Source organism: Plutella xylostella, chromosome Z, assembly GCF_932276165.1.
Source record: "Plutella xylostella chromosome Z, ilPluXylo3.1, whole genome shotgun sequence".
In the NCBI taxonomy this organism is placed as follows: domain Eukaryota; kingdom Metazoa; phylum Arthropoda; class Insecta; order Lepidoptera; family Plutellidae; genus Plutella; species Plutella xylostella.
In genome coordinates, this window is record NC_064012.1 from 10,962,261 (window position 1) to 10,977,120 (window position 14,860).

A 14,860-nucleotide genomic window follows, 5' to 3' on the forward strand; every position below is an offset into this window, starting at 1 on the left:
CATAAAGTTATATAATTTCTTTTTGGTAAAAATCCACCTTGTATATAACTATTTTGATTTATGATCAAAGGTTTAATGAAAGCCCAATTCTTGTATTTAAAATTTGTTGGTAGTATTATTAAAATAATATCTTTTATAATATTTAAAGTAATCCGAAACTGTTTAAATGTATTCACAGGGTATGGTTGATTATACGAGTAATTCACAAAGTAGGGTAAATACGTGTTATTTACGATGAGTAGGTACTTATTTAATTTTAATCACAGTAAGTAATTATTATTTTTCATTAATTTTTAATCCTACACTGTTTCGTTTAATATTTTAAATTACTGGGAAAATGGGGTTCGTTTTGAATGATCAGCTGGCAAACTTTAAATTTTAGGAACACTAGTCCATCTTATTAATGGTTTTTTGACGTTGCCTTATGTCTGGTGAGTAAAGTTTGTTTTCGTTTGCATTCATCAAATATGTATGGGATTTCAAATGTCAAAAAAAAATATAATAAGATGGACAGAGTTATAAGTGAGCATTATTTAAGGGCCCGTACAGGGTGACGTGCCGCGCCAATTTTGGGTTTTCAATGCTCTTCACACAGCACACGCAGTGACACGCACACATGTAAGTTTGCACAGTGGGTCGATAAACTTTTACTCGCCAACTTTATTGACAATTATGTTCAAGTACATTTTGGGTGATTTTAGGGTAAGTAAGTATAATTCTTACTTACACTGGTAGGCACCAGGAAAGAGTAGAAATTAATAGGGGTGCCACTTTACTCTATACTCGGAACCCGATTAGCTTTCTCAAACAAATGTGGTATTTACTTGTAGAAAGGTAACTAAAAGTATTAAAGTGTAGATAATAAGTTTCGGGCATCCTCCAGCCAACTGAACCCCGACGACAAAGCAAAGTAAATACATAGTGTCGCAAAAGGGCTATACTAAGCCAAAAGGGGATGACTCAAGGGGTCATTCTGAACAACTTTTGTTCTACGAGATTTGCAAATTCGCGAAAAAAAATATTCGTTTTCCATGGTAAAAAGTCACATGTCCAACAAAGTTTCTATGAAAAAGGTTTTTTATTGTTAATTTCCAAAACTCGTAGAGCAAAAGTTCAGAATGACCCCCTGTCTTACTCCTTTTTACCCGACTGCCGAAGGAGGAGGGTAATGTTTTTTGATTGTATGTATGTATATATGTATGTTTGTCTGTTTCTTTGTTCCCTCCTGTAGCCTAAACGGCTTGATAGATTTTGATGTATGAGGTATTGTTAGAAGCGTATTGATGGCGCGATGGCTATAGGCTATGTGACGTTCCATTAAAATGTACATAGCGCCCTCTTGAAGACATAACGTGATGATCGAAAAAATAATAATTCAACTTTGCCGTGTAAGGTATCTATCATGTATCATGAAAGGACTTGATTTTCACATTACAAAAATATGCATATTGAAGGTATTTAAATAACAACACCAAAATTATTGAAATAAAAAATGATCATGAACTACCTACCGACGTAAAATTTCATAAAATAAAAACAACTAAAAAGTTACAAATAAAAAAATACAATTATAAAAAACTAAAAACCTGACTGTACGCTAAAAACATGAAAACGAGTCCCAATGTTAATGGAAGGTATCGCAGGCGGGGACCAACTTGACCGCCACTCAAGGCCGTTTTCTAAGTAACATTCAGCTAAATGGTGAACCCTCTGCTAGTATAATTTGTTTATATACCGCTTTTTCAATACCTGTAAGTACATTTTTTGGCAGCATAATATTTTTACTTAATTTTAGGGTTTCGAACGTCAAAAGAAAAAAAGCAACCGTTATAGGATCTCTTTGTTGTCCGTCTGTCTGACTGACTGTCTGTCACCGCCCTTTTTCTCAGAAACGGGTAAAGATATCAAGCTTATATTTCGCATAGATGGGGAGTACCCCAAAAAAAATATTATGGTACTCCCTGTCCCACACAAGTAAATTGGGGCTTATATTTTTTCCAGTTATTTTGATGTGTATCCTTTTTTTTTCTTTGTTGTTTTGTATAAGTATGTGTTTCTTTTCTTTAAATCTGTATTTTTTTTGTTGTTGCTGTCTATGTGTCGAAAAAATGTATCTTTATCTTCAAATCACGCCATCTATCGTTTGTTTTTTTTGTGGCTACTGTCTATAGAAGAAATTCCGTCATTGACAATTTTACGTTACGAATTTATTTTTATTTATTTTATTTTTATTTTTACATTTTCGTGGAGAATCAACAGCATTTTGTTAATAAATAATTATTACTTATGAACACATAACAACTTGATGCCATTAAGAGAATGAACTTAGTAAACCCAGTAAACCTAACACATCCAGAGGAAAAACAAAATCTCTTTCTCTCTCTCTGAAAAACATACTTAATAGCCCAAACTCGATGCTTTTAGCTATTAACATCTTTGAAATAAAATTGAGCCACCACCGTGTTACTGCCCTCATCAGATCCTCACGAGACCATACCTCAACCAGCACCAAGAGACTGTATTTTTGATCCCTAACCTAATGTTCGTGCGTATTGCCATCACTTAGATCCATTCGCTATATTCCTGCTCCTCATCAGACCTTTACGAGACTGTAATATCACGAGAATATTGCACACTATCTAATTTAATTTAATGTATTGAATATACTGGAAGAATTATGCTTCCTCAATTTCAAATCAAATTATGTTGGTGTCATAAAAGTTGAAAAAGTGCAATGACAACCAATGTGCAGTGATTTTGTATCTGTACACGATAAGATCGCGAGCTGTCAGTGCTGCCTAAACCGACGTGACCCTTCTTTGGAGGCCAGCGGCCAACTGAGTCAAACGTCACTTGTGTTTATGATTTTATAACACAGAAAGCCGCCATAGATATTTGTATGAAGATTTGAGGGAAAAAAATTGCTCAAGTTTGGGATTAATTTACACAAAATAAGTGTGTGTTTATTAAAAAACAAGGTATTTAGCGCCTAGTCCAAGCCTTTAACTTTATAATATGATAAAAATCATATGAAAATTCTTAATAATTACGACACAGTTGTTACAATACGGGAGTGTGATTGACTGGTTTTTCTTGATATTCTGAAATTAATTTACAGTTATCCATAATCATTTACTTAAATTCGAATGATTCAGCACCTAGCTAGACTCTTCAACTACCTGTGTGATTTTTTTCAAGGCTGTAGAGCATCATTTACTACATAATTCTATGACAATGCCAACCCTCGATTACCTATGGCAGACCCTTAAGACTGCCTAATGGGAAATTTTCTGACACCAAAATTTCATTTGTCACCTTTTTCTAAAGTATGGCGTTAGATATGGCTTTATTACGATGACGTATGTCGGAAGTCTCATTCATTGCCGCATAAAGAGCACAATTTTAATGTAATTAAAATATACTATTCAGGGAGAAATTTTATCACTGAACATGATCCAGGAGTAAGTGTACACTGAACATTGAACCACAATTATTATTTCAGCCATAGAAACAAAGATTCAAATATTTTTTTAAATTAAATTTTAACGGTCATATTATATTTTGCATGTGTTGGATAATTATCAGTCCAGTGCTGGACTTAGGCCTCTCGCAAAGCACGCCAGTTGATGCGATTTATAGCTTTCCGTACTACATACACACACTCACATACATACATACATACACATTCATTACATCACATTTTATTTCAGTAGCGTAGCGTTGAACACAATTAATCAATATGATTAATCAATATATGATAGGTAGGTATATTGTATTATACAATGTAATGTAATTATTGTATGAAAAATGTATTTTACTTAAGTAGTTGTTACTTATAATTATTATAATGAACTGTATGTTTCGTGTTAGATTAGAATTTGTATATTTCGTCCTCAGGTCGTCCGTCCATGTCTTAGTTTTAAGGAAAAGATAATTGTCTTTATGTATATTACAATAAAATATAAAAATAAATATTAGAGGATTTACTTAGTAGTGTTTTAAATATTGTCATCACATTATAATTTTCACAATAAATATGTTTACTTATATTAAAAATAAATATTCTAATCGCACTAAAATTAGCTCGTCCTCAATAAAATGTAGAGACAACAGTCTGTCTGTGAACAATATCCGAATCATCTACAATGTTTTAAAATTTACAATCATCTAATTAAGTACCTATTTACTTATACATTTAAGTGGTTTATTATTAATAAAAATCTTAGTTAAAATAACTTTGTATTATTTATTATTTTTAAAAAGGCAGGTATAAAAACAATCGAAAGTATATCTTATGATTCCATTGATTGATTGCTCTCTAGTTTATTCAATCAACCTTTCAAATAAGTGCCATGTCTGAGTTTACTCCTGTACTTGGAACGTCCGAAGTCCTCATACTCATCCATCAAGTCTTTTAGTTTGGAGCTGATGACTTTCTGTTTGTGTCTCTCCATCATATCCGAATAAATGTCGGAGAACGGTAAAATGTTTATGCCGCCATCATTGGAGACCAGGCCTGGGATTCCTGGGACCAGCCCAGCGGTGCGCTGGAACATTGGAGGGGGGAGGAAGTGGTTGAAGGGCAGGGGAATCCCGATGGGTGCGGATGGGGCCATCATGTACTGAGGCGGGGGCGCGGGTGGGGCCATCATGTACTGAGGCGGGGGCGCGGGTGGGGCCATCATGTACTGGGGCGGGGGTGCCGGCATCGGCAGAACTAGCGGTGGTGGCGCTGGAACCATCACCGAAGGCACTGGGTACGGCATATATGCTGGCATAGGTGCTGGCATAGGCGGCGGAGGCGGAGGGGGTTCGGTGGTAGTGGTCGGGGCTTCAGTCCGGTTGTAGCAATAGTCCGGCACATGCTTAGGATACCAGTACAGCGAGTTGCACGGGTCGTCTTTCCTGCGTTGTGAACCGTCCACAGATGTTATGTAGCCTTTTGGCGTCCCAGGGCTGGCGGATATGTAACTTACTCCGTCTATTGTACAAAGGATGGATGTGATTGCACATGATAGTATGTGAATCTGGAATAAAAAAATAATAAGCGTTAATAAATACAGTTGAAATGATATTCTAAAACCAATTAGCAACGTAGCTAATTTATGCTAGAATATGATAACGCATCTTTGAGATGGATATCTTCTCTGAATGAAGCCAAAAGATAAAGAGTAAAGTGCTAATCGTAACACCTCTTCTGAGATATAATATAATAATGATGAAATGTTTTACAAAAAACGATTCGTTTCCATACAGAATGGGTTATTTAACGCCAGTGCTGGTATACGGTATATGGTTGGAAGTGAAGTATATTACCAACTAACCTTAAAATGTAGAGTCACTAAATTTATCATTATTTTTACGTTTCTGTGATATGTTCCATGCACAATTACACTATGCACTAAGCATTTTATAAACTACCTCTACATAAGTAGCAGTCAGGACAATGGTTCCTTATCTGCGGTTACATTACAATGGTCAGTTCGCTAATCAAGACATCAGATTTCTTACATCACGAATCTCCATTCATCCAGTTTCTTCTTATACTACACAACAATCAATAACAAATCCAATCTTACCTTTTTATTTCTAGTGGTGGCGATTACGACGGTGTCGGTGTCTTCGCCTTTTGTCTTTCGTCCGTGTCCGAAAACCACTCTTCTCATCGCGTCCTTTTGCCAAATCCATGATCATCTTCTCGCTCTGTTCCGATACCTTCTGCTCATAAACCGCCACTGGGCCTATATTCGTCATGACCACCTCCGGTTTCTTCGGATCCTTCACTATATCTGCTGTTAAATGCTTGAATAGCTCTTCGTAAGGGGATAGCGGGATGTCCTCTAGTCGGTTGGGTAAAGGGATAGGGTCGGACTGGTAGTGTATAATGGCGGACCCTGGGTAGCTGGCTGCGTGTACGTCTGGCTGGATGGGCACAGGCCCGTAGTGGCCTAGCTTCTGTCGTATGAGTTTCTCATAAATGTCCCCGCAACGCTCAGGGGCATGCAAGGGGTAGTAAAACATCGGGTCACATTCGTTTTTGTGGTAACGTTCTTCGAAGTCAAAGTCATCGTGATACGTCACTCCGGTTATAGAAGAATCGGTCAAGCTTGTTATGGTGAGCATGAGAGTTGTAATCCAAAAAAACTTCTGTAAAAGATTGCTTGAGTAAGTATTAAAGTAATAGTAATATCAATAATTAACTAGGTACCTACTTTTAAGTGAAATATTCTCTTCTATTATTTTATTCAAAGGACTTACCATTGTGTAACTAATAAGTGGTTACAGCTCACAACTTCAAAATGCAATGAAATGATTATTCTCAACCAGCCAGGCAGAAATTAATTATATAAGACCTTTTGTGATATTCACAGGGTGTTTCACAGCAGTGAAATCTCTCCCTAGTGTTAGTAGCTACTTAATTCAACTAGATAGGTACTTCATAGTTTCACGAAGCATTTATGAAAACAATAAAGATAGAAGTGAATAAGATAAATCCAGATTATGTTCTATGATTTCCTTGTTTAGAAAATTTATAATAATTATTAGGTAGGTGTGTTTGAGCTTTATATGTAGGTATAATAATGAAAGGAGGGAATGACGTCAATGTATTAAATCTTTTATTTTCTTCGTTAGCTACGTCTCTTTCATATCCGCTATGATACGAAGAGTGAATACGACGCAATAGTTCGGAATATTCAGGAAAACTCAGCATTTCCAATACGAAAATGTATTCAGCAGGTTTTATTTTTAGGAATAAAGATTAACTATGATTAAATTTAATATCGTGCTTCGGACGGCACGTTAAACCGTGGGTCCCGGTTGCTGCTTCGGCAGCAGTCGTTAAGCCTAGTCAGAGGCCTTCGGGCGGCTTGAAAACATCTGACAGTCGGGTTGCCCACTTACCCGACAACTCTCTCAGCACAAGCTTGCTTGTGTTGGGGTCCACCAACCCGCACTTGGCCAGCGTGGTGGACTAGGCCTAAACCCTTCCTTCATTGGAAGGAGACCCGTGCCCCAGCAGTGGGGACGTAATGGGTCGTGATGAATGATGAAATTTAATATGGTCATGGTATTGCAGACACAGCAAATTAATACTGATATTCTGTAATGATTGATTAAGCCTTTTGTACCCTTATGAAATAAATAGATAAAATATAATACTAACATAACACTCTGGCGAAAAGTGGGTGCAGCAATGCACCTCTGCCTACCCCGCAAGGGAGTACATTAGTACAAGGCGTGAGTGTGTGTTTGTGTGTGTTTTTAAATAAAATATTTACACAGTCGTGAGCATAATTATGTGAGTATTGTAGGTATAAAATATTTATTTTTATACTTAGTGTTACGAGTAATTTCCGAGCTACGTACGCGATAATGAACCTATAGGTACCTGCTATATATTAGGTACGGAGTATGTAGTACTTACTACAAATTTGCTATCATTTAGTAATTGTAATAGGTTCCCTGAATCCGGCACTTCATAACTGATTAAAACCATTAAACCAAGATATACCATGTTAGAAAAGGATCTTTCATCTAAAAATATATTTGTTTTCCAGAAAGAATTTTCTTGAATGAACTAACGACAAACTTGTTGATACTTATAGCTACTGGCACTACAAAGAAGTAAACAATGTCGGCGATGCTAAAGGCACCGTATTTTAATATAGGCACTCACAAAGCTTATATTGACCTATGGTCAGTTAAACTTACATTTTAAATTAAACAGAAATAGATGTTTACTATACTCACGAGCAATGAAATAGTTCCAGTGACAAAGCAGCAAATTACTCTGAAACTTAATATAGAATTTCATTTAACAGCGCATCATTACCATCATTTTATTCTAATGTTACTTACTTAAATCGTGTCTACAAATAATATCTGAGTCTGTTTACTTGAATACCTAAATGAATTTAATTATTATTATTATTATTACCAACGAAAAAAAGTACGCAGCTATTTTGTTTAAATTTTTAATTAAATGTTTTGAATAATTTGGGTCATTTGGAACTTAAAAACTTTTTCATTCCTTACAGCTGTACTTATAAAATATTATTACTATGGGGTTACATTATATTTTAAAATGGTAGTATTTAATCTATTAAATTATGCATAGTAATCGTAAAAACAGTCTCCTCCTACGTTTCCGAAATCATTGAGCGTAACCTCCTCCTTGAAAGGCACTACTTCATAAGGCGCTTCTCCTTTTATAGGCACTTCTACTTTAGGCGCTTTCTTCAAAGAGTCAATTTTCGGCCACCTAATAAACTCTACGATGACTGGTTGGATGACCACAGGCCCTTGTCCATCAGAGAATGAAGGGTTGGCTGTAAAATTAGTTAAATACTTAGTTTTTTTTAATTTATGATTGAAATTTATCTAAGTATCTGTAAGTTGTTTCGGTCTATGCGCCTAACACCTATACAATACTCATACATTTACAATTATAATTACGTTAAAAATATAATAAAATTACAAGAAATATCAGTAGAAGGTAAAAAATAAATAACGAATGCTAGATGAAGTACGTAACCGTTTAAACAAATTATTTTATTTAGGTATATCCCTAGGTTGATACTAGCTGCATGCTATTATTAAATCTACTAAAAATTACAATCAATCAGCTATAAATTACTTCTTAATGCAGGATGAGATCTGAAATAAAAAAATATCGATTCTTTATTAGTCAGCAGTCCGAATGAATCAATTTATTAATAACTGGAGCAGTTTATTGGTAAGTAGGTAAATAACTCTTGACATTTACCTACGTTAAATGAAAAACCAAACAATTAAAAATATGCTTACAACCCGGTAATCTCCATCCTATTCAGTGTTAGTAACAGTATCAAAACAAAAGAAAAGAAATACATAATAACAACAGAAATACATTTATTTTTTAGTTTAAAAAGGTAAATTTTTACTATAGCATTTCAGCCGTAAAAGTTGGTGTTTTATTGCTTGGAGATTGTAATACTTAATATACATGTCGCAGGCATTTTGTAAGATCTCGCCGTTTACATACGGCGTCGTCAGTTTACAAACGCTCGCTGTTTTGTAATATGCCGAAGGCAAAATGTATATTGCCGTGTCATTTTATAGTATGCCACAACATTTCATTGACAATCCATACGCCGTTTACATAATGCCGCGGCAAATTGAAGAATTTAGTTCTGGTTCTTACCACGCGCGGCGCTGTTGATCACAACAACAAAAATGGCGTCAAGTAGTAGTACTTTGACTCAATAAATACTCAAAAACAGTGCAAATATTACGAGTGTAGAAGCATTTTCACCAAATAATTGTGACTACCAAGTCATTTATAGTGCAGGAGCAATAAAAAGGCCGCAGACAAACGACAAAGTTTTTGAGGTTATCTCGCACCTAAAAACTACTACGTTATCCATAGATCCCGGTGTACGGAGGACACATGTAGGATATTAATTTAGAGCTTCATAAATTGTTTAGTAAAGGGTTTAGCGTTTTCCTAAGTTTAGTGCATTCGGGCACCAGTGTTTGTTTTTATCTGGAAATGCCTAGTTTTATTGTTCTGTATTAATGACTACGATTTTATTTAAATGTATCTTTTTTTAAATATTTAAACTTATGTAGTACCTGCTTAGGTACCTACTTTAGAAAACCAAAGCAAAATGTCTTACTTGAAATCCTAAAATACAGTCAGATTTCCATTTGTTCAAAGTTCAAACTGTGTTTTATCATGGTCACCCTAAAACTGCAATGAACGTCGAAATTAGAACGATTGAACGAGTTATCAATATGCCTTCGGCAAATTACAGCGAGCGTTTGTAAACTGACGAAGCCGTATGTAAACGGCGAGATCTTACAAAATGCCTGCGACATACATATTGCACTGGTTGTGGTGGATTACACGGTGTCCAGTTATAATATTATTTCATCCCTCCAGTCTCTCCATTCATACTCATCCATTCAGGCCTCCCACTACTACCGAAACAGCAACCGGGACCCACGGCCTAACGTGCCATCATGCTCCGAAAACAACCACTTGAAATCGGTCACCCATCCAATGACCGTGCCATGTAATTATTGCTTAACTTTAATGATCAGTTACGATCACTAATGCTAGCTCAGCTACTGACTTGGAACGCACAGTCCGTACACCGCTTTATAAACTTTTGTCTTGAACTAATAAAGTCACAGTCTAGACTTCTCTAGACACATTGGTACAAGGTAGAGTTCGAGGGTCGCCATTGAAAGTGTGATACCAATTGGTGGGTGTCGCAAGCATATTGGCTCACTCTCTCCTCTATTATTGCCCCGACCCAATCGATGTCTAGGTCCATTGTAACATTTAATTATTTCAATTTGGCCGATTGCCTACCTTACCTGCGAGGTATCTTGGTTGGCGCACTTCCAAACGATTACATTCACTAAACTGTCAAAGATAAGTTATTTTCGATGTCACGACATTGAAATGCTGTCTTGCGGTGGCGACTGACGAACGAGCTGATGTATGGAAAATAATTGTATTCTGTATTTTAAGAAGCACCAGCAGAAATTGCAAAGAGATTTAAATTTAGAAGTATTAGTGTATGGAATACTGTATTTTTTTTAAACACTTCGGTTTTGACAGTTAAAAATGTATGTTTGGCTAGTATTGTGATATGAAAATAAGCGGATAATTTCGTCTAATGAATGTGCGTTTGAAATTGAATAATTGCCATGAAGGCTATAAATCTCGATTAACAGTAACAATAACATATATGTATACATACTGTATTGTGTGTAGATATATTGACATTGATAAACCTTTATTGTTCTCTGATACAGGGCACCTACATACGATGTACCTATGTATCTCTCCTAGACCGCTCGAATTCAAATAGAGCATTTTTACTAATCCCTTTGATTGGAAGTCGTAGTGCGAGAGCGTTTGGCATGGGAAGTACAAGTTTTTACTCCGTTCGAGTTAATTTGAATGACGTTGAAGAGTCGCCACATAGAGGTATACACGCTGCACTAGTTCCGTGAAATACAAAATGCGTTGATTTTCACTGTTCGAACGGTTTATAAAAACCTACACTAGGCCTTCAGTTTAAATTATTTTTCAAAAAGGTCGAGTGCATGTGCACTCGACCTTTTTGATTTCACGTCTAACGTCATTGTGCTTTTTCATAAAAAAATGACGCTTAGTTTTCGTGGAACGCCATCTGCATTGCGATTCTATAAAGCTAATTGTCAAAACTCGATTCTGAATCCGGAGTGAGTTTTCAAATTGGCATTCTGTAATTTCCGTAGGCACATCGAATTTCGAGATTTTGACAAATAATGTATGAGATGACATATAATGTGATAACTGTTCGAACGTGAAGTGAAAGGTGAAGGGAGAATGAAGATCGAAGTGAGATGTCTGATTTTACAGAATCGCAAAGGCTGATCCGCTCGACCGACACGACGCGACGATCTTATACAAGTAGCCTTTAGTGGCTGGATAAGGAAGTCCTAGAACATAGTACCTACTGTAGCGCTTAGCATATGCCTAACTCCAGCAGTGGAAACCCCAAATTATACTATACGCAATGGGCTGATGATGATGAAATGATGATAATGAAGGTAGGTATAGTGATCGCGAACGAAGCGACGGGCCGGAAGGGTTCTCTGAGATGGTTTAGTAAGTGAAATTAATCTTACTCTCGATATCTCATTTGAGAACATTAAGTAAAGTTTAACAGAACTTCGGTAGGAAATGTAGCGCTATGTGTGCTGAATTGTAATTGAGCAGGAATTAAATTTTAGTTCTTGGGTAGATTTACTCAACGCAGAGAATTGTGGCTTCCGGTTTTATTTTTAAACGTTTTAGATGTTGCCTGCCAGAATCGCTTTGATTTAAATGTATTTAATTATTTACATAGGTAAAGTTACACCATAAATTGTTTTAGAATCCCTTTTTATTACTATTGTACTTATAGAAGTTAATAGATTTTGAGCACACATAAGACAACGTAGTAAATTATACTAGTTTAAAAGAATAATCCTCTATCCATCACCGTATGCCCACATTTTATACCTATTTTATCAGCCTACACTACATCGGATTTTATGTCAATAAAGACACAGGTACAAAATTAACATTTACACATTATGATTATGTCGCATTAGGTATATTAAGGGATTTTTTTCAGTACTTATAATGAACTATCATGTAGGCACTGAGACCTGCATTTAATAGATCTAATATTCTTAATCTCGCAATATTTTCAAATTATTAATACTTAACTACAGTTATATTTTCTTAATCTTGACAGCTTATTTTGTTATACACACATATTATTATGTATTTCATACACAAGGCTGGATAACACCTGTTTTCTGTCGAGGGCTTAGAAAATAAACGTAAGAATTTTAATACTAATGAGAGGAAAATTATGAAATTTTCGGCGGAATGTGCGGCGTGCGTCACTGTCCACTGCATGTTTTCAAAATATTTCAGTTTATTCGATAATCATTTAAATTTATGTCACTCGTCACTCAGTTATTTAATAACCTAGGTATGTCTATTAAATAACAAATTAATGTGTAAAATTTTCATAACATTTTAAGCTAAGTACGAAAATAAAATAATGATGATAGAGTTTTATTATTGATCCAGTTGAAAGGAAAAAAAGGTTCTGAACATTTCATTTCTTTAAATTTTGTCGCATACATAGGTCAGTTAGCTTTCCTTTATTGAACTTGCCTATTATTATGAACTTAAGATTTTTTAGGTGCACCTGTGGTAATCCATCGCGTACTTAGTATGTGTTATTATTATTAAAAAATACTTTGTTATCTACCTACAAGTAGCTGCAGTTCTTCAGCATGGGCGCTGTATGGGGTTCTTCAATGATAAAGTTCTACTTACCTAAAGTAAATGAATAATGGGGAAAAATATTTGATTCTATTTTTGTTTTTGAGTAGGTAAGTCTACGAGTATCGAGTATTATGCACTGAACTGTTTTTTTTTTGTATTTATGGACTTGAATTCAAACACTCATGTAGTGATTAGAACCTTAGGTATACCTATGATTGCTAATTTAGTACTAGGTACTTCACTGACTGTTCAAATTTATTTAAACCAGATCCATGGCAGGTGTTTTAATAATTGACAATAATAATTAATTTAATTAGCGCAAAGCTTTTAGTGGTTAGCAGATAATAATCACGATCCACCTGAAAACTTGACTAAACTGAAACATCTGTATTACAGATTGTAAATAATATCGCTTGGCTCTTCAACTTACAACTATTCAGAACACTTTAAGTGCACTCTACATTGAAACAAACTCATGGGGCCCAAAATGAACAGAATACTTAAATAAAATTATTTGTTAAAAATAAAAAAAAATACATTATGTTCAGCTTAGCATATGTGGACCGGATAACTTTGTTTCAGTGTACAATAAAAAGGATCCCTCGCAAAGCACAAAATGAAACCAGTTCAATAAGATTTAACCTTTTATTGTCTTACCCAAATGACAATTAGTTAATAAGGAATGCGGACGGCTTGTAGAACGGATACTAGGGCCGGGGTGCCAGCCGTCAGACAGCTCACGACAGGGAGATCCTGTAACATTCACGGCGAGGTCATGATGGAAGACCGGGGAGAGAGAGCGTAGCGAGACCAAGCAGGCGGTGTTATTTGCGAAGCTAGATAGACACGGTGTTAAAGCCCAGCTTAGAATACTTCCTTGAGATGATGCTCTTGCTGTGGTAACGGTGGAATCGTGAGCCGGTAGACACGGCCCTGAGCAGTGCAGTGTCTTTGCCAGCGTTTAGGGGTCCGTGGCGGGGCTTGGAGAGGTAGGTCCGGAGCACGCGCTCGGCCCAGGTCTGTGCGCGGGGCTTCTCCACCGCCATGCCGTGGTTCCGCCGGTCCAGGTAGTTGATCACGTCGTCGTAGTAGTTGTGTCGGTAGTCGTACATGTAGTTGTATTGCAGGAACTTTGGCCTGCAACAGGGGAGGCGGATGAGCGCGGCATTCGCTTTATTGCTTGATGAAGTGGATTAGAAGGAATGGTGGGCTTACCTGACCCAGTGTTTGAAGATAAGTTTCTTGGGTTCCTGTGCAGCTTTGAGCGCGGCGGCCTCGGCGGCGGCGGCCTCGGCCTCCTCGGCCTCCTTGGCCGCGAGCTCCTCGGGCGTGGGCTCCGGCGGCGCCGCCTCCGTCACCTCGGGAGTCGCCTCCACGGTCTCTTCATCCTCTACATCCCACATCTTGGGCAGGGGAGTTCTACGGGAAACAATCTCTATTAATTCCCAACAGTAAATTACGCACTACACTAACACTGCACCCGATAGTAACATTGAAATTTGGTAATTGAAGTAAAGCTGGAATCGAACCTGCCGTGACAAACTCAAAAGAAGAACCAAAAAAACGAGCACAGACAATCACAGAAACCAAACTGCACGAGTGAGATCAACACATCACATCACTACGGACGAACCTAAGCGGGGTTGGAGAAGCGTGTGGACTGGTAGATCGTTAGTCTAAGACTGGTGGCTGGGTGCTGCAGCCAGGCGACCACCAGCCCCCGATATATCCCACCCCACCAGCCGGCGCTGACGCCGCGCCCGGCCCACCTGCCAATGAACCGCCGTCAATATTCCGACATTGCATTCCTGACGCGTGTAAACAAAACCGAGCATCAATATTAAACCACCGCTCAAAAGGCTATCGAACAACATAAACATCATCATACGGAAATGAATGCACTTCACTACGTTTATTACAAAGGCCGCTTTGTAAACCGAGTTCGCGTAAATACTCACTCGGAAACTATATGTGTCCATTGTCCAATAACAATCATTACAGCTTTTTTAATATGTAAGGATTTCGCGCAAT

General features: G+C 37.0%; 3 protein-coding genes across 5 annotated transcripts; all 3 read right to left on the bottom strand.

Moving 5' to 3' along the window:
• Positions 1-4,083: 4,083 nt before the first annotated feature.
• LOC105381608 (leucine-rich repeat extensin-like protein 3) lies at positions 4,084-5,364 on the bottom strand. The gene has a single exon (XM_048632881.1). The coding sequence runs from the start codon at positions 4,788-4,790 to the stop codon at positions 4,332-4,334; it is 459 nt and encodes a 152-aa protein (XP_048488838.1). The 5' UTR covers positions 4,791-5,364; the 3' UTR covers positions 4,084-4,331.
• Positions 5,365-5,530: 166 nt separating this feature from the next.
• Positions 5,531-6,495, bottom strand: LOC125491295. Its single transcript, XM_048632888.1, has one exon. It carries the CDS (start codon positions 6,121-6,123, stop codon positions 5,590-5,592), a length of 534 nt encoding a protein of 177 aa, XP_048488845.1. The 5' UTR covers positions 6,124-6,495; the 3' UTR covers positions 5,531-5,589.
• Positions 6,496-13,460: 6,965 nt separating this feature from the next.
• On the bottom strand, positions 13,461-14,622 carry LOC105381607 (flightin). Of its 3 annotated transcripts, XM_011551380.3 has the most exons (4): positions 14,463-14,622; positions 14,045-14,248; positions 13,706-13,966; positions 13,461-13,582 (listed from the first exon to the last, which is right to left on the bottom strand). In XM_011551380.3, exons 2-4 carry the CDS (start codon positions 14,230-14,232, stop codon positions 13,567-13,569), a joined length of 465 nt encoding a protein of 154 aa, XP_011549682.1. In that variant the 5' UTR covers positions 14,233-14,248; positions 14,463-14,622; the 3' UTR covers positions 13,461-13,566. The 3 variants fall into 3 exon arrangements, with proteins under 3 accessions (XP_011549682.1, XP_011549681.1, XP_037978275.1); XM_011551379.3 differs by having other exon boundaries at positions 13,461-13,966; XM_038122347.2 differs by having other exon boundaries at positions 13,461-13,966; positions 14,359-14,500.
• Positions 14,623-14,860: the final 238 nt, after the last annotated feature.

Excerpts from the sequence above, each read along its gene's own strand:
- LOC105381608 (XM_048632881.1), bottom strand. The coding sequence starts at position 4,790 with ATGCCAGCACCTATGCCAGCATATATGCCGTACCCAGTGCCTTCGGTG.
- LOC105381607 (XM_011551379.3), bottom strand. The coding sequence starts at position 14,232 with ATGTGGGATGTAGAGGATGAAGAGACCGTGGAGGCGACTCCCGAGGTG. Across the intron at positions 13,967-14,044 it reads ATCTTCAAACACTGGGTCAG|GCCAAAGTTCCTGCAATACA; the intron begins GTAAGCCCACCA and ends CCCCTGTTGCAG.
- LOC125491295 (XM_048632888.1), bottom strand. The coding sequence starts at position 6,123 with ATGCTCACCATAACAAGCTTGACCGATTCTTCTATAACCGGAGTGACG.